The sequence below is a fragment of the Telmatherina bonti genome (assembly GCF_933228915.1).
Source record: "Telmatherina bonti genome assembly, chromosome: 9".
Taxonomy (NCBI): Eukaryota; Metazoa; Chordata; class Actinopteri; order Atheriniformes; family Telmatherinidae; genus Telmatherina; species Telmatherina bonti.
The window spans coordinates 41,119,488-41,138,502 of record NC_136627.1 but is presented as its reverse complement, the minus strand read 5'-3'; the positions used below and the strand labels follow the sequence as shown (position 1 = coordinate 41,138,502).

General features: G+C 43.8%; 1 protein-coding gene across 1 annotated transcript; it reads left to right on the top strand.

The window, feature by feature from the left end:
* Positions 1-10,105: 10,105 nt before the first annotated feature.
* Positions 10,106-11,153, top strand: LOC306760307 (inactive ubiquitin carboxyl-terminal hydrolase MINDY-4B-like; the record flags this gene model as incomplete). Its single annotated transcript, XM_079246107.1, has 5 exons — positions 10,106-10,222; positions 10,451-10,548; positions 10,724-10,889; positions 10,957-11,022; positions 11,124-11,153. The coding sequence occupies exons 1-5, from the start codon at positions 10,193-10,195 to the stop codon at positions 11,151-11,153; spliced, it is 390 nt and encodes a 129-aa protein (XP_079102233.1). The 5' UTR covers positions 10,106-10,192.
* Between the last annotated feature and the right edge of the window lie 7,862 nt (positions 11,154-19,015).

Here is a 19,015-nt window from a genome sequence, read left to right as displayed (position 1 = left end):
ACTACTGGCTGTAGGACTGGTTTTAGAATGTTATACTACTGGCTGTAGGTCTGGTTTTAGAATGTTATACTACTGGTTGTAGTACTGGTTTTAGAATGTTATACTACTGGTCTTAGTACTGGTTTTAGAATGTTGTACTACTGGCTGTAGTACTGGTTTTAGAATGCTATACTACTGGCTGTAGTACTGGTTTTAGAATGTTATACCACTGGCTTTAGTACTGGTTTTAGAATGTTATACTACTGGCTGTAGTACTGGTTTTAGAATGTTATACTACTGGCTGTAGTACTGGTTTTAGAATGTTATACTACTGGCTGTAGTACTCGTTTTAGAATGTTATACTACTGGCTGTAGTACTGGTTTTAGAATGTTATACTACTGGCTGTAGTACTGGTTTTAGAATGTTATACTGCTGGCTGTAAGACTGGTTTTAGAATGTTATACTACTGGCTGTAGTACTGGTTTTAGAATGTTATACTACTGGCTGTAGGACTGGTTTTAGAATGTTATACTACTGGCTGTAGTACTGGTTTTAGAATGTTATACTACTGGCTGTAGTACTGGTTTTAGAATGTTATACTACTGGCTGTAGGACTGGTTTTAGAATGTTATACTACTGGCTGTAGTACTGGTTTTAGAATGTTATACTACTGGCTGTAAGACTGGTTTTAGAATGTTATACTACTGGCTGTAGTACTGGTTTTAGAATGTTATACTACTGGCTGTAGTACTGGTTTTAGAATGTTATACTACTGGCTTTAGGTCTGGTTTTAGAATGTTATACTACTGGCTTTAGGTCTGGTTTTAGAATGTTATACTACTGGTTGTAGTACTGGTTTTAGAATGTTATACTACTGGCTGTAGGACTGGTTTTAGAATGTTATACTACTGGCTGTAGGTCTGGTTTTAGAATGTTATACTACTGGCTTTAGGTCTGGTTTTAGAATGTTATACTACTGGTTGTAGTACTGGTTTTAGAATGTTATACTACTGGCTGTAGGACTGGTTTTAGAATGTTATACTACTGGCTTTAGGTCTGGTTTTAGAATGTTATACTACTGGCTTTAGGTCTGGTTTTAGAATGTTATACTACTGGTTGTAGTACTGGTTTTAGAATGTTATACTACTGGCTGTAGTACTGGTTTTAGAATGTTATACTACTGGCTGTAGTACTGGTTTTAGAATGTTATACTACTGGTTGTAGTACTGGTTTTAGAATGTTATACTACTGGCTGTAGTACTGGTTTTAGAATGTTATACTACTGGCTGTAGTACTGGTTTTAGAATGTTATACTACTGGCTGTAGGTCTGGTTTTAGAATGTTATACTACTGGTTGTAGTACTGGTTTTAGAATGTTATACTACTGGCTGCAGTACTGGTTTTAGAATGTTATACTACTGGCTGTAGTACTGCTTTTAGAATGTTATCCTACTGGCTGTATGACTGGTTTTAGAATGTTATACTACTGGCTGTAGGTCTGGTTTTAGAATGTTATACTACTGGTTGTAGTACTGGTTTTAGAATGTTATACTACTGGCTTTAGGTCTGGTTTTAGAATGTTATACTACTGGCTGTAGTACTGGTTTTAGAATGTTATACTACTGGCTGTAGGACTGGTTTTAGAATGTTATACTACTGGCTGTAGGACTGGTTTTAGAATGTTATACTACTGGCTGTAGGTCTGGTTTTAGAATGTTATACTACTGGTTGTAGTACTGGTTTTAGAATGTTATAATACTGGCTATAGTACTGGTTTTAGTATGTTCTACTACTGGTTGTAATACTGGTTTAGAACGTTGTACTACTGGTTGTATTACTGGTTTTAGAATGTTATACTACTCCTTGTAGTACTGGTTTTAGAATGTTATACTACTCATTGTAGTACTGGTTTTAGAATGTTGTACCACTGGTTGTAGTACTGGTTTTTAGAATGTATTACCACTGGTGTTAGTACTGGTTCTAGAATGTTGTACTCCTGGTTGTAGTACTGGTTTTAGAAAGTTGTTCTACTCCTTGTAGTATTGGTTTTAGATTGTTTTACTACTGGTTGTATTACTGGTTTAAGAATGTTATACTACTTGTTATAGTACTGGTTTTAGAATGTTATACTACTGGTTTTAGTACTGGTTTTACAATGTTATACTACTGGCTGTAGTACTGGTTTTAGAATGTTATACTACTGGTTGTACTACTGGTTTTAGAATGTTGTACCACTGGCTGCAGTAGTGGTTTTAGAATGTTATGCTACTGCTTGTACTACTTGTTTTATAGTGTTATACTACTCCTTGTTGTACTGGTTTTAGAATATTGTGCTACTGGTTGTAGTTTTGGTTTTAGAATGTTATACTACTGGTTTTAGTACTGGTTTTAGAATGTTACACTACTGGTTGTAGTACTGGTTTTGAAATGTTGTACTACTGGCTATAGTACTTGTTTTAGAATGTTGTACTCCTGGTTGTAGTACTGGTTTTAGAATGTTGTTCCACTGGTTGTAGTACTGGTTTTAGAATGTTATACTACTGGTTGTACTACTGGTTTTAGAATGTTATACCACTGGTTGTAGTTTTGGTTTTAGAATGTTATACTACTGGTTGTAATACTGGTTTTAGAAAGTTGTACTACTGGTTGTATTACTGGTTTTAGAATGTTAAACTACTGGTTGTATTACTGGTTTTAGAATGTTAAACTACTGGTTGTAGTACTGGTTTTAGAGAACTGTACTACTGGTTGTAGTGTTGGTTTTAGGATGTTATACTACTGGTTGTAATACTGGTTTTAGAAAGTTGTACTACTGGTTGTAGTTCTGGTTTTAGAATGTTGTACTACTGGCTGTAGTACTGGTTTTACAATGTTATACTACTGCTTGTAATACTGTTTTTAGAAAGTTGTACTACTTGTTGTAGTACTGATTTTAGAATGTTGTACTACTGGCTGTAGTACTGGTTTTAGAATGTTATACTACTGGTCTTAGTACTGGTTTTAGAATGTTGTACTACTGGCTGTAGTACTGGTTTTAGAATGCTATACTACTGGCTGTAGTACTGGTTTTAGAATGTTATACAACTGGCTTTAGTACTGGTTTTAGAATGTTATACTACTGGCTGTAGTACTGGTTTTAGAATGTTATACTACTGGCTGTAGTACTGGTTTTAGAATGTTATACTACTGGCTGTAGTACTGGTTTTAGAATGTTATACTACTGGCTGTAGTACTGGTTTTAGAATGTAATACTACTGGCTGTAGTACTGGTTTTAGAATGTTATACTACTGTCTGTAGTACTGGTTTTAGAATGTTATACTACTGGCTGTAGTACTGGTTTTAGAATGTTATACTACTGGCTGTAGTACTGGTTTTAGAATGTTATACTCCTGGCTGTAGGACTGGTTCTAGAATGTTATACTACTGACTGTAGTACTGGTTTTAGAATGTTATACTACTGGCTGTAGTACTGGTTTTAGAATGTTATACTGCTGGCTGTGAGACTGGTTTTAGAATGTTATACTACTGGCTGTAGTACTGGTTTTAGAATGTTATACTACTGGCTGTAGGACTGGTTTTAGAATGTTATACTACTGGCTGTAGTACTGGTTTTAGAATGTTATACTACTGGCTGTAGTACTGGTTTTAGAATGTTATACTACTGGCTGTAGGACTGGTTTTAGAATGTTATACTACTGGCTTTAGGTCTGGTTTTAGAATGTTATACTACTAGTTGTAGTACTGGTTTTAGAATGTTATACTACGGCTGTAGTACTGGTTTTAGAATGTTATACTACTGGCTGTAGGACTGGTTTTAGAATGTTATACTACTGGCTGTAGGTCTGGTTTTAGAATGTTATACTACTGGTTGTAGTACTGGTTTTAGAATGTTATACTACTGGTCTTAGTACTGGTTTTAGAATGTTGTACTACTGGCTGTAGTACTGGTTTTAGAATGCTATACTACTGGCTGTAGTACTGGTTTTAGAATGTTATACCACTGGCTTTAGTACTGGTTTTAGAATGTTATACTACTGGCTGTAGTACTGGTTTTAGAATGTTATACTACTGGCTGTAGTACTGGTTTTAGAATGTTATACTACTGGCTGTAGTACTGGTTTTAGAATGTTATACTACTGGCTGTAGTACTGGTTTTAGAATGTTATACTACTGGCTGTAGTACTGGTTTTAGAATGTTATACTGCTGGCTGTAAGACTGGTTTTAGAATGTTATACTACTGGCTGTAGTACTGGTTTTAGAATGTTATACTACTGGCTGTAGGACTGGTTTTAGAATGTTATACTACTGGCTGTAGTACTGGTTTTAGAATGTTATACTACTGGCTGTAGTACTGGTTTTAGAATGTTATACTACTGGCTGTAGGACTGGTTTTAGAATGTTATACTACTGGCTGTAGTACTGGTTTTAGAATGTTATACTACTGGCTGTAAGACTGGTTTTAGAATGTTATACTACTGGCTGTAGTACTGGTTTTAGAATGTTATACTACTGGCTGTAGTACTGGTTTTAGAATGTTATACTACTGGCTTTAGGTCTGGTTTTAGAATGTTATACTACTGGCTTTAGGTCTGGTTTTAGAATGTTATACTACTGGTTGTAGTACTGGTTTTAGAATGTTATACTACTGGCTGTAGGACTGGTTTTAGAATGTTATACTACTGGCTGTAGGTCTGGTTTTAGAATGTTATACTACTGGCTTTAGGTCTGGTTTTAGAATGTTATACTACTGGTTGTAGTACTGGTTTTAGAATGTTATACTACTGGCTGTAGGACTGGTTTTAGAATGTTATACTACTGGCTTTAGGTCTGGTTTTAGAATGTTATACTACTGGCTTTAGGTCTGGTTTTAGAATGTTATACTACTGGTTGTAGTACTGGTTTTAGAATGTTATACTACTGGCTGTAGTACTGGTTTTAGAATGTTATACTACTGGCTGTAGTACTGGTTTTAGAATGTTATACTACTGGTTGTAGTACTGGTTTTAGAATGTTATACTACTGGCTGTAGTACTGGTTTTAGAATGTTATACTACTGGCTGTAGTACTGGTTTTAGAATGTTATACTACTGGCTGTAGGTCTGGTTTTAGAATGTTATACTACTGGTTGTAGTACTGGTTTTAGAATGTTATACTACTGACTGCAGTACTGGTTTTAGAATGTTATACTACTGGCTGTAGTACTGCTTTTAGAATGTTATCCTACTGGCTGTATGACTGGTTTTAGAATGTTATACTACTGGCTGTAGGTCTGGTTTTAGAATGTTATACTACTGGTTGTAGTACTGGTTTTAGAATGTTATACTACTGGCTTTAGGTCTGGTTTTAGAATGTTATACTACTGGCTGTAGTACTGGTTTTAGAATGTTATACTACTGGCTGTAGGACTGGTTTTAGAATGTTATACTACTGGCTGTAGGACTGGTTTTAGAATGTTATACTACTGGCTGTAGGTCTGGTTTTAGAATGTTATACTACTGGTTGTAGTACTGGTTTTAGAATGTTATAATACTGGCTATAGTACTGGTTTTAGTATGTTCTACTACTGGTTGTAATACTGGTTTAGAACGTTGTACTACTGGTTGTATTACTGGTTTTAGAATGTTATACTACTCCTTGTAGTACTGGTTTTAGAATGTTATACTACTCATTGTAGTACTGGTTTTAGAATGTTGTACCACTGGTTGTAGTACTGGTTTTTAGAATGTATTACCACTGGTGTTAGTACTGGTTCTAGAATGTTGTACTCCTGGTTGTAGTACTGGTTTTAGAAAGTTGTTCTACTCCTTGTAGTATTGGTTTTAGATTGTTTTACTACTGGTTGTATTACTGGTTTAAGAATGTTATACTACTTGTTATAGTACTGGTTTTAGAATGTTATACTACTGGTTTTAGTACTGGTTTTACAATGTTATACTACTGGCTGTAGTACTGGTTTTAGAATGTTATACTACTGGTTGTACTACTGGTTTTAGAATGTTGTACCACTGGCTGCAGTAGTGGTTTTACAATGTTATGCTACTGCTTGTACTACTTGTTTTATAGTGTTATACTACTCCTTGTTGTACTGGTTTTAGAATATTGTGCTACTGGTTGTAGTTTTGGTTTTAGAATGTTATACTACTGGTTTTAGTACTGGTTTTAGAATGTTACACTACTGGTTGTAGTACTGGTTTTGAAATGTTGTACTACTGGCTATAGTACTTGTTTTAGAATGTTGTACTCCTGGTTGTAGTACTGGTTTTAGAATGTTGTTCCACTGGTTGTAGTACTGGTTTTAGAATGTTATACTACTGGTTGTACTACTGGTTTTAGAATGTTATACCACTGGTTGTAGTTTTGGTTTTAGAATGTTATACTACTGGTTGTAATACTGGTTTTAGAAAGTTGTACTACTGGTTGTATTACTGGTTTTAGAATGTTAAACTACTGGTTGTATTACTGGTTTTAGAATGTTAAACTACTGGTTGTAGTACTGGTTTTAGAGAACTGTACTACTGGTTGTAGTGTTGGTTTTAGGATGTTATACTACTGGTTGTAATACTGGTTTTAGAAAGTTGTACTACTGGTTGTAGTTCTGGTTTTAGAATGTTGTACTACTGGCTGTAGTACTGGTTTTACAATGTTATACTACTGCTTGTAATACTGTTTTTAGAAAGTTGTACTACTTGTTGTAGTACTGATTTTAGAATGTTGTACTACTGGCTGTAGTACTGGTTTTAGAATGTTATACTACTGGTCTTAGTACTGGTTTTAGAATGTTGTACTACTGGCTGTAGTACTGGTTTTAGAATGCTATACTACTGGCTGTAGTACTGGTTTTAGAATGTTATACAACTGGCTTTAGTACTGGTTTTAGAATGTTATACTACTGGCTGTAGTACTGGTTTTAGAATGTTATACTACTGGCTGTAGTACTGGTTTTAGAATGTTATACTACTGGCTGTAGTACTGGTTTTAGAATGTTATACTACTGGCTGTAGTACTGGTTTTAGAATGTTATACTACTGGCTGTAGTACTGGTTTTAGAATGTTATACTACTGTCTGTAGTACTGGTTTTAGAATGTTATACTACTGGCTGTAGTACTGGTTTTAGAATGTTATACTACTGGCTGTAGTACTGGTTTTAGAATGTTATACTCCTGGCTGTAGGACTGGTTCTAGAATGTTATACTACTGACTGTAGTACTGGTTTTAGAATGTTATACTACTGGCTGTAGTACTGGTTTTAGAATGTTATACTGCTGGCTGTGAGACTGGTTTTAGAATGTTATACTACTGGCTGTAGTACTGGTTTTAGAATGTTATACTACTGGCTGTAGGACTGGTTTTAGAATGTTATACTACTGGCTGTAGTACTGGTTTTAGAATGTTATACTACTGGCTGTAGTACTGGTTTTAGAATGTTATACTACTGGCTGTAGGACTGGTTTTAGAATGTTATACTACTGGCTTTAGGTCTGGTTTTAGAATGTTATACTACTAGTTGTAGTACTGGTTTTAGAATGTTATACTACGGCTGTAGTACTGGTTTTAGAATGTTATACTACTGGCTGTAGGACTGGTTTTAGAATGTTATACTACTGGCTGTAGGTCTGGTTTTAGAATGTTATACTACTGGTTGTAGTACTGGTTTTAGAATGTTATACTACTGGTCTTAGTACTGGTTTTAGAATGTTGTACTACTGGCTGTAGTACTGGTTTTAGAATGCTATACTACTGGCTGTAGTACTGGTTTTAGAATGTTATACCACTGGCTTTAGTACTGGTTTTAGAATGTTATACTACTGGCTGTAGTACTGGTTTTAGAATGTTATACTACTGGCTGTAGTACTGGTTTTAGAATGTTATACTACTGGCTGTAGTACTGGTTTTAGAATGTTATACTACTGGCTGTAGGTCTGGTTTTAGAATGTTATACTACTGGCTTTAGGTCTGGTTTTAGAATGTTATACTACTGGTTGTAGTACTGGTTTTAGAATGTTATACTACTGGCTGTAGGACTGGTTTTAGAATGTTATACTACTGGCTTTAGGTCTGGTTTTAGAATGTTATACTACTGGCTTTAGGTCTGGTTTTAGAATGTTATACTATTGGTTGTAGTACTGGTTTTAGAATGTTATACTACTGGCTGTAGTACTGGTTTTAGAATGTTATACTACTGGCTGTAGTACTGGTTTTAGAATGTTATACTACTGGTTGTAGTACTGGTTTTAGAATGTTATACTACTGGCTGTAGTACTGGTTTTAGAATGTTATACTACTGGCTGTAGTACTGGTTTTAGAATGTTATACTACTGGCTGTAGGTCTGGTTTTAGAATGTTATACTACTGGTTGTAGTACTGGTTTTAGAATGTTATACTACTGGCTGCTGTACTGGTTTTAGAATGTTATACTACTGGCTGTAGTACTGCTTTTAGAATGTTATCCTACTGGCTGTATGACTGGTTTTAGAATGTTATACTACTGGCTGTAGGTCTGGTTTTAGAATGTTATACTACTGGTTGTAGTACTGGTTTTAGAATGTTATACTACTGGCTGTAGGACTGGTTTTAGAATGTTATACTACTGGCTGTAGTACTGGTTTTAGAATGTTATACTACTGGCTTTAGGTCTGGTTTTAGAATGTTATACTACTGGCTGTAGTACTGGTTTTAGAATGTTATACTACTGGCTGTAGGACTGGTTTTAGAATGTTATACTACTGGCTGTAGGACTGGTTTTAGAATGTTATACTACTGGCTGTAGGTCTGGTTTTAGAATGTTATACTACTGGTTGTAGTACTGGTTTTAGAATGTTATACTACTGGTTGTAGTACTGGTTTTAGAATGTTATACTAATGGCTGTAGTACTGGTTTTAGAATGTTATACTACTGGCTGTAGGACTGGTTTTAGAATGTTATACTACTGGCTGTAGGTCTGGTTTTAGAATGTTATACTACTGGTTGTAGTACTGGTTTTAGAATGTTATACTACTGGTTGTAGTACTGGTTTTAGAATGTTATACTACTGGCTGTAGGACTGGTTTTAGAATGTTATACTACTGGCTGTAGGACTGGTTTTAGAATGTTATACTACTTTCTGTAGGTCTGGTTTTAGAATGTTATACTACTGGCTGTAGTACTGGTTTTAGAATGTTATACTACTGGTTGTAGTACTGGTTTTAGAATGTTATACTACTGGCTTTAGTACTGGTTTTAGAATGTTATACTACTGGCTGTAGGACTGGTTTTAGAATGTTATACTACTGGCTGTAGGTCTGGTTTTAGAATGTTATACTACTGGCTGTAGTACTGGTTTTAGAATGTTATACTACTGGTTGTAGTACTGGTTTTAGAATGTTATACTACTGGCTGTAGTACTGGTTTTAGAATGTTATACTACTGGCTGTAGGACTGGTTTTAGAATGTTATACTACTGGCTGTAGGTCTGGTTTTAGAATGTTATACTACTGGTTGTAGTACTGGTTTTAGAATGTTATACTACTGGCTGTAGGACTGGTTTTTGAATGTTATACTACTGGCTGTAGTATTGGTAGTATGACAGGCTGTGTGCAGAGCTACATCGAGCTGCTTCAACAGGAAGTTGATAAAAATTCTGATGTGAGTCCTTTTCGTCTTTTCAGATCCAGCAGACATTAGTGATCGATTTAGTTATTGATCCTTGGTTGATGATCAGATGCCATCTTCTCCTTTAGAGTCTCCTGGATGTCAGGAAGGATCCGCGCCCACGTCGCAGGCCCTTCCCCGCGCTCTGCCTCATTCCTCAAAGGCTGGTTATCTCGCCGGGCCTCGGAGGGACGCCAGTCACCTCCCAGCTCACCGAGGTAGATCAGGTCACATGACGCGGCTGCTGACCATAACGTGGCCGACTTGTGGAGGTTCATCCTGATGCTGGTTGACGGTCCCAGGCTGACCCTGAACAAGGGATCGATCCCGGTGATCGGTAGGATCTGATCCTGTTTCTGTTTTCAGAGTCTGAGGAGGATTCTGTTTGGTGGAACGTTTCACGTCTTTGGCTACGAATGGAGGAAAGCGTTCTTCCTGTTCAGAGAGCCAAACTCTGAGTTTGCGTACGCTCTGGAGGCGGACCGGGTGAGAACCTCCTGAAGTTCTTCAGCCAGAGCAGTACTGAGACCCTGATCCAACCGTCTGGTGCAAACTAGCAGAAAACTGTCTGACAACTGGAAATGCAAACAGTCTTTAATCTCTCCAAGCAGGTTTGTTTTTATTTCTCTGCTAACTCAGAGAACCTGGACTTTACGTCGTTTACAGAACAAGCCAGGTCCAAGCACCGGGCCTTGTGGACCACCATCTGGTTCTCACATGGCTGCTAAACCAGTCTGAACGACTGATGAAAACCAGTTCTGCTCACAAGTTTCTGGTTTCTGTAAACTGCTGTGAAATGTCACATGATTCCGGTTTACCTGGCCAGGTGTGTGTTTCAGGGCGGGGCTCAGCCAGTTCAGATGGTGGTCCAGGCTCGCATCATCAAACACCTGTTGTTCAACCAAGAGGCTGGCTCCGACAGACGGACACTGCGCAGGTGAGGACAGGTGTCTCAACCTGGGTACAACATGTCACAGGATGGACCACAGACACGCCTGTCTCTCTCCACTTCCTGACCTTAGATACACGTTTTACCTTGGCTGAAAGATTTGTTCCAGAAAAGAAGCGGGCCGGGTGGTTGTGCGAACGGTTCTGGTTCTGACCCACTGCAGTCTGACGGAGGTGGGGCAGGTGGACCAGGAGAGGGCACTGGCGGCGGCGCTGTCTGACAGTCTCTGGTTGGCCGGCCAGGAGGAGACGGCGACTGTGACGTTGGTGACCAAAGATTACTGCATCACGCCGCACCTGGACTACAAGCTGGACAACTTCACCGAGAAGGTCTGGACCGGTTCTTCCAGAACTTTCTGGCGTCTGTGGCATCGTGGTGAAACGTGTTGTCTTCCAGCTACAGCTCTTCACCTTCACCAAGGAGGAGGACGTCAGGAGGTTCATCCTGCACCACATCCAGTGTGTCAGTCCACCCACCTCCTGCTCCTCCAGCATCTGTCTCCTCCTCCATCTGTCTGATCTGTCTCCTCCTCCATCTGTCTGATCTGTCTCCTCCTCCATCAGTCTGATCTGTCACCTCCTACATCAGTCTGATCTGTCTCCTCCTCCATCTGTCTGATCTGTCTCCTCCTCCATCAGTCTGATCTGTCTCCTCCTCCATCAGTCTGATCTGTCTTCTCCTCCATCTGTCTCCTCCTCCATCAGTCTGATCTGTCTCCTCCTCCATCAGTCTGATCTGTCTCCTCCTCCATCAGTCTGATCTGTCTCCTCCTACATCAGTCTGATCTGTCTCCTCCTCCATCAGTCTGATCTGTCTCCTCCTCCATCTGTCTCCTCCTCCATCAGTCTGATCTGTCTCCTCCTCCATCAGTCTGATCTGTCTCCTCCTCCATCTGTCTGATCTGTCTCCTCCTCCATCAGTCTGATCTGTCTTCTCCTCCATCTGTGTCCTCCTCCATCTGTCTGATCTGTCTCCTCCTCCATCTGTCTGATCTGTCTCCTCCTCCATCTGTCTGATCTGTCTCCTCCTCCATCAGTCTGATCTGTCTCCTCCTCCATCTGTCTGATCTGTCTCCTCCTCCATCTGTCTGATCTGTCTCCTCCTCCATCAGTCTGATCTGTCTCCTCCTCCATCTGTCTGATCTGTCTCCTCCTCCATCAGTCTGATCTGTCTCCTCCTCCATCAGTCTGATCTGTCTCCTCCTCCATCAGTCTGATCTGTCTCCTCCTCCATCTGTCTGATCTGTCTCCTCCTCCATCAGTCTGATCTGTCTCCTCCTCCATCTGTCTGATCTGTCTCCTCCTCCATCAGTCTGATCTGTCTCCTCCTCCATCAGTCTGATCTGTCTCCTCCTCCATCTGTCTGATCTGTCTCCTCCTCCATCAGTCTGATCTGTCTCCTCCTCCATCTGTCTGATCTGTCTCCTCCTCCATCAGTCTGATCTGTCTCCTCCTCCATCAGTCTGATCTGTCTCCTCCTCCATCTGTCTGATCTGTCTCCTCCTCCATCAGTCTGATCTGTCTTCTCCTCCATCAGTCTGATCTGTCTCCTCCTCCATCTGTGTCCTCCTCCATCTGTCTGATCTGTCTCCTCCTCCATCAGTCTGATCTGTCTTCTCCTCCATCAGTCTGATCTGTCTCCTCCTCCATCTGTGTCCTCCTCCATCTGTCTGATCTGTCTCCTCCTCCATCTGTCTGATCTGTCTCCTCCTCCATCTGTCTGATCTGTCTCCTCCTCCATCAGTCTGATCTGTCTCCTCCTCCATCTGTGTCCTCCTCCATCAGTCTGATCTGTCTCCTCCTCCATCAGTCTGATCTGTCTCCTCCTCCATCAGTCTGATCTGTCTCCTCCTCCATCAGTCTGATCTGTCTCCTCCTCCATCAGTCTGATCTGTCTCCTCCTCCATCAGTCTGATCTGTCTTCTCCTCCATCAGTCTGATCTGTCTCCTCCTCCATCTGTGTCCTCCTCCATCTGTCTGATCTGTCTCCTCCTCCATCAGTCTGATCTGTCTTCTCCTCCATCAGTCTGATCTGTCTCCTCCTCCATCTGTGTCCTCCTCCATCTGTCTGATCTGTCTCCTCCTCCATCTGTCTGATCTGTCTCCTCCTCCATCAGTCTGATCTGTCTCCTCCTCCATCAGTCTGATCTGTCTCCTCCTCCATCAGTCTGATCTGTCTCCTCCTCCATCAGTCTGATCTGTCTCCTCCTCCATCTGTCTGATCTGTCTCCTCCTCCATCTGTCTGATCTGTCTCCTCCTCCATCAGTCTGATCTGTCTTCTCCTCCATCTGTCTGATCTGTCTCCTCCTCCATCTGTCTGATCTGTCTCCTCCTCCATCAGTCTGATCTGTCTCCTCCTCCATCTGTCTGATCTGTCTCCTCCTCCATCTGTCTGATCTGTCTCCTCCTCCATCTGTCTGATCTGTCTCCTCCTCCATCTGTGTCCTCCTCCATCTGTCTGATCTGTCTCCTCCTCCATCAGTCTGATCTGTCTCCTCCTCCATCTGTCTGATCTGTCTCCTCCTCCATCTGTGTCCTCCTCCATCTGTCTGATCTGTCTCCTCCTCCATCAGTCTGATCTGTCTCCTCCTCCATCTGTCTGATCTGTCTCCTCCTCCATCTGTCTGATCTGTCTCCTCCTCCATCTGTCTGATCTGTCTCCTCCTCCATCTGTCTGATCTGTCTTCTCCTCCATCTGTCTGATCTGTCTCCTCCTCCATCTGTCTGATCTGTCTCCTCCTCCATCTGTCTGATCTGTCTCCTCCTCCATCTGTCTGATCTGTCTCCTCCTCCATCTGTCTCCTCCTCCATCTGTCTGATCTGTCTTCTCCTCCATCTGTCTGATCTGTCTCCTCCTCCATCTGTCTCCTCCTCCATCTGTCTGATCTGTCTCCTCCTCCATCTGTCTGATCTGTCTCCTCCTCCATCTGTCTGATCTGTCTTCTCCTCCATCTGTCTGATCTGTCTCCTCCTCCATCTGTCTGATCTGTCTCCTCCTCCATCTGTCTCCTCCTCCATCAGTCTGATCTGTCTCCTCCATCTGTCTTCTCCTCAATCTGTCTCCTCCTCCATCTGTCTGATCTGTCTCCTCCTCCATCTGTGTCCTCCTCCATCAGTCTGATCTGTCTCCTCCTCCATTTGTCTTCTCCTCCATCTGTTTCCTCCTCCATCTTTCTCCTCCTCCATCTGTCTCCTCCTCCATCTGTGTCCTCCTCCATCTGTCTGATCTGTCTCCTCCTCCATCTGTCTGATCTGTCTCCTCCTCCATCTGTCTGATCTGTCTTCTCCTCCATCTGTCTGATCTGTCTCCTCCTCCATCTGTCTGATCTGTCTCCTCCTCCATCTGTCTGATCTGTCTCCTCCTCCATCTGTCTCCTCCTCCATCTGTCTGACCTGTCTCCTCCTCCATCTGTCTCCTCCTCCATTAGTCTGATCTTTCTCCTCCTGTCTCCTCCTCCATCTGTCTCCTCCTCCATCTGTCTCCTCCTCGATCAGTCTGATCTGTCTCCTCCTTCATCTGTCTGATCTGTCTCCTCCTCCATCAGTCTGATCTGTCTCCTCCTCCATCCGTCTCCTCCTCCATCTGTCTCCTCCTCCATCTGTCTCCTCCTCCATCTGTCTGACCTGTCTCCTCCTCCATCTGTCTCCTCCTTCATCTGTCTCCTCCTCCATCTGTCTGATCTGTCTCCTCCTCCATCTGTCTCCTCCTTCATCTGTCTCCTCCTCCATCCGTCTCCTCCTCCATCTGTCTCCTCCTCCATCTGTCTCCTCCTCCATCTGTCTGACCTGTCTCCTCCTCCATCTGTCTCCTCCTTCATCTGTCTCCTCCTCCATCTGTCTGACCTGTCTCCTCCTCCATCTGTCTCCTCCTTCATCTGTCTCCTCCTCCATCTGTCTGACCTGTCTCCTCCTCCATCTGTCTCCTCCTCCATCTGTCTGATCTGTCTCCTCCTCCATCTGTCTCCACCTCCATCTGTCTGATCTGTCTCCTCCTCCATCTGTCTCCTCCTCCATCAGTCTGATCTGTCTCCTCCTCCATCTGTCTTCTCCTCCATCAGTCTGATCTGTCTCCTCCTCCATCTGTCTGATCTGTCTCCTCCTCCATCTGTCTGATCTGTCTCCTCCTCCATCTGTCTGATCTGTCTCCTCCTCCATCTGTCTGATCTGTCTCCTCCTCCATCAGTCTGATCTGTCTCCTCCTCCATCTGTCTCCTCCTCCATCTGTCTGATCTGTCTCCTCCTCCATCTGTCTCCTCCTCCATCAGTCTGATCTGTCTCCTCCTCCATCTGTCTTCTCCTCCATCAGTCTGATCTGTCTCCTCCTCCATCTGTCTGATCTGTCTCCTCCTCCATCTGTCTGATCTGTCTCCTCCTCCATCTGTCTGATCTGTCTCCTCCTCCATCAGTCTGATCTGTCTCCTCCTCCATCTGTCTTCTCCTCCATCAGTCTGATCTGTCTCCTCCTCCATCTGTCTGATCTGTCTCCTCCTCCATCAGTCTGATCTGTCTCCTCCTCCATCTGTCTGATCTGTCTCCTCCTCCATCAGTCTGATCTGTCTCCTCCTCCATCTGTCTGATCTGTCTCCTCCTCCATCAGTCTGATCTGTCTCCTCCTCCATCAGTCTGATCTGTCTCCTCCTCCATCAGTCTGATCTGTCTCCTCCTCCATCTGTCTCCTTCTTCATCTGTCTCCTCCTCCATCTGTCTGACCTGTCTCCTCCTCCATCTGTCTCCTCCTCCATCGGTCTCCTCCTCCATCTGTCTGACCTGTCTCCTCCTCCATCTGTCTCCTCCTTCATCTGTCTGATCTATCTCCTCCTCCATCTGTCTCCTCCTCCATCTGTCTGATCTGTCTCCTCCTCCATCTGTCTCCTCCTCCATCTGTCTGATCTATCTCCTCCTCCATCTGTCTCCTCCTCCATCTGTCTGATCTGTCTCCTCCTCCATCTGTCTCCTCCTCCATCTGTCTGATCTGTCTCCTCCTCCATCTGTCTCCTCCTTCATCTGTCTCCTCCTCCATCTGTCTGACCTGTCTCCTCCTCCATCTGTCTCCTCCTTCATCTGTCTCCTCCTCCATCTGTCTGACCTGTCTCCTCCTCCATCTGTCTCCTCCTCCATCTGTCTCCTCCTCCATCTGTCTGACCTGTCTCCTCCTCCATCTGTCTCCTCCTTCATCTGTCTCCTCCTCCATCTGTCTGACCTGTCTCCTCCTCCATCTGTCTCCTCCTCCATCTGTCTGATCTGTCTCCTCCTCCATCTGTCTCCTCCTCCATCTGTCTGATCTGTCTCCTCCTCCATCTGTCTCCTCCTCCATCAGTCTGATCTGTCTCCTCCTCCATCTGTCTGATCTGTCTCCTCCTCCATCTGTCTGATCTGTCTCCTCCTCCATCTGTCTGATCTGTCTCCTCCTCCATCTGTCTGATCTTTCTTCTCCTCCATCTGTCTGATCTGTCTCCTCCTCCATCTGTCTGATCTGTCTTCTCCTCCATCAGTCTGATCTGTCTTCTCCTCCATCTGTCTGATCTGTCTCCTCCTCCATCTGTCTGATCTTTCTCCTCCTCCATCTGTCTGATCTGTCTCCTCCTCCATCTGTCTGATCTGTCTCCTCCTCCATCTGTCTCCTCCTCCAGCTGTCTCCTCCTCCATCTGTCTGACCTGTCTTCTCCTCCATCAGTCTGATCTGTCTCCTCCTCCATCTGTCTGATCTGTCTCCTCCTCCATCTGTCTCCTCCTCCAGCTGTCTCCTCCTCCATCTGTCTGACCTGTCTCCTCCTCCATCAGTCTGATCTGTCTCCTCCTCCATCTGTCTGATCTTTCTTCTCCTCCATCTGTCTGATCTGTCTCCTCCTCCATCTGTCTCCTCCTCCAGCTGTCTCCTCCTCCATCTGTCTGACCTGTCTTCTCCTCCATCAGTCTGGTCTGTCTCCTCCTCCATCAGTCTGATCTGTCTTCTCCTCCATCTGTCTCCTCCTTCATCTGTCTCCTCCTCCATCTGTCTGACCTGTCTCCTCCTCCATCTGTCTCCTCCTCCATCTGTCTGATCTTTCTCCTCCTCCATCTGTCTCCTCCTCCATCAGTCTGATCTGTCTCCTACTCCATCTGTCTGATCTGTCTTCTCCTCCATCTGTCTCCTCCTTCATCTGTCTCCTCCTCCATCTGTCTGACCTGTATCCTCCTCCATCTGTCTCCTCCTCCATCTGTCTGATCTGTCTTCTCCTCCATCTGTCTCCTCCTTCATCTGTCTCCTCCTCCATCTGTCTGATCTGTCTTCTCCTCCATCTGTCTCCTCCTCCATCTGTCTGATTTGTCTCCTCCTCCATCTGTCTCCTCCTCCATCAGCCTGAGCTGTCTCCTCCTCCATCAGTCTGATCTGTCTCCTCCTCCATCTGTCTGATCTGTCTCCTCCTCCATCTGTCTGATCTGTCCCCTCCTCCATCAGTCTGATCTGTCTCCTCCTCCATCTGTCTCCTCCTCCATCTGTCTCCTCCTCCATCTGTCTGACCTGTCTCCTCCTCCATCTGTCTCCTCCTTCATCTGTCTCCTCCTCCATCTGTCTGACCTGTCTCCTCCTCCATCTGTCTCCTCCTCCATCTGTCTGATCTGTCTCCTCCTCCATCTGTCTCCTCCTCCATCTGTCTGATCTGTCTCCTCCTCCATCTGTCTCCTCCTCCATCAGTCTGATCTGTCTCCTCCTCCATCTGTCTGATCTGTCTCCTCCTCCATCTGTCTGATCTGTCTCCTCCTCCATCTGTCTGATCTGTCTCCTCCTCCATCTGTCTGATCTTTCTTCTCCTCCATCTGTCTGATCTGTCTCCTCCTCCATCTGTCTGATCTGTCTTCTCCTCCATCAGTCTGATCTGTCTTCTCCTCCATCTGTCTGATCTGTCTCCTCCTCCATCTGTCTGATCTGTCTCCTCCTCCATCTGTCTGATCTTTCTCCTCCTCCATCTGTCTGATCTGTCTCCTCCTCCATCTGTCTGATCTTTCTTCTCCTCCATCTGTCTGATCTGTCTCCTCCTCCATCTGTCTCCTCCTCCAGCTGTCTCCTCCTCCATCTGTCTGACCTGTCTTCTCCTCCATCAGTCTGGTCTGTCTCCTCCTCCATCAGTCTGATCTGTCTTCTCCTCCATCTGTCTCCTCCTTCATCTGTCTCCTCCTCCATCTGTCTGACCTGTCTCCTCCTCCATCTGTCTCCTCCTCCATCTGTCTGATCTTTCTCCTCCTCCATCTGTCTCCTCCTCCATCAGTCTGATCTGTCTCCTACTCCATCTGTCTGATCTGTCTTCTCCTCCATCTGTCTCCTCCTTCATCTGTCTCCTCCTCCATCTGTCTGACCTGTATCCTCCTCCATCTGTCTCCTCCTCCATCTGTCTGATCTGTCTTCTCCTCCATCTGTCTCCTCCTTCATCTGTCTCCTCCTCCATCTGTCTGATCTGTCTTCTCCTCCATCTGTCTCCTCCTCCATCTGTCTGATTTGTCTCCTCCTCCATCTGTCTCCTCCTCCATCAGCCTGAGCTGTCTCCTCCTCCATCAGTCTGATCTGTCTCCTCCTCCATCTGTCTGATCTGTCTCCTCCTCCATCTGTCTGATCTGTCCCCTCCTCCATCAGTCTGATCTGTCTCCTCCTCCATCAGTCTGATCTGTCTCCTCCTCCATCTGTCTGATCTGTCTTCTCCTCCATCTGTCTGATCTGTCTCCTCCTCCATCAGTCTGATCTGTCTCCTCCTCCATCAGTCTGATCTGTCTCCTCCTCCATCTGTCTGATCTGTCTCCTCCTCCATCTGTCTGATCTGTCTCCTCCTCCATCTGTCTCCTCCTCCATCTGTCTGATCTATCTCCTCCTCCATCTGTCTGATCTGTCTCCTCCTCCATCAGTCTGATCTGTCTCCTCCTCCATCAGTCTGATCTGTCTCCTCCTCCATCAGTCTGATCTGTCTCCTCCTCCATCTGTCTGATCTGTCTCCTCCTCCATCAGTCTGATCTGTCTCCTCCTCCATCTGTCTGATCTGTCTCCTCCTCCATCTGTCTGATCTGTCTCCTCCTCCATCTGTCTGATCTGTCTCCTCCTCCATCAGTCTGATCTGTCTCCTCCTCCATCTGTCTGATCTGTCTCCTCCTCCATCTGTCTGATCTGTCTCCTCCTCCATCTGTCTGATCTGTCTCCTCCTCCATCTGTCTCCTCCTCCATCTGTCTGATCTATCTCCTCCTCCATCTGTCTGATCTGTCTCCTCCTCCATCAGTCTGATCTGTCTCCTCCTCCATCAGTCTGATCTGTCTCCTCCTCCATCTGTCTGATCTGTCTCCTCCTCCATCTGTCTGATCTGTCTCCTCCTCCATCAGTCTGATCTGTCTCCTCCTCCATCTGTCTGATCTGTCTCCTCCTCCATCAGTCTGATCTGTCTCCTCCTCCATCTGTGTCCTCCTCCATCTGTCTGATCTGTCTCCTCCTCCATC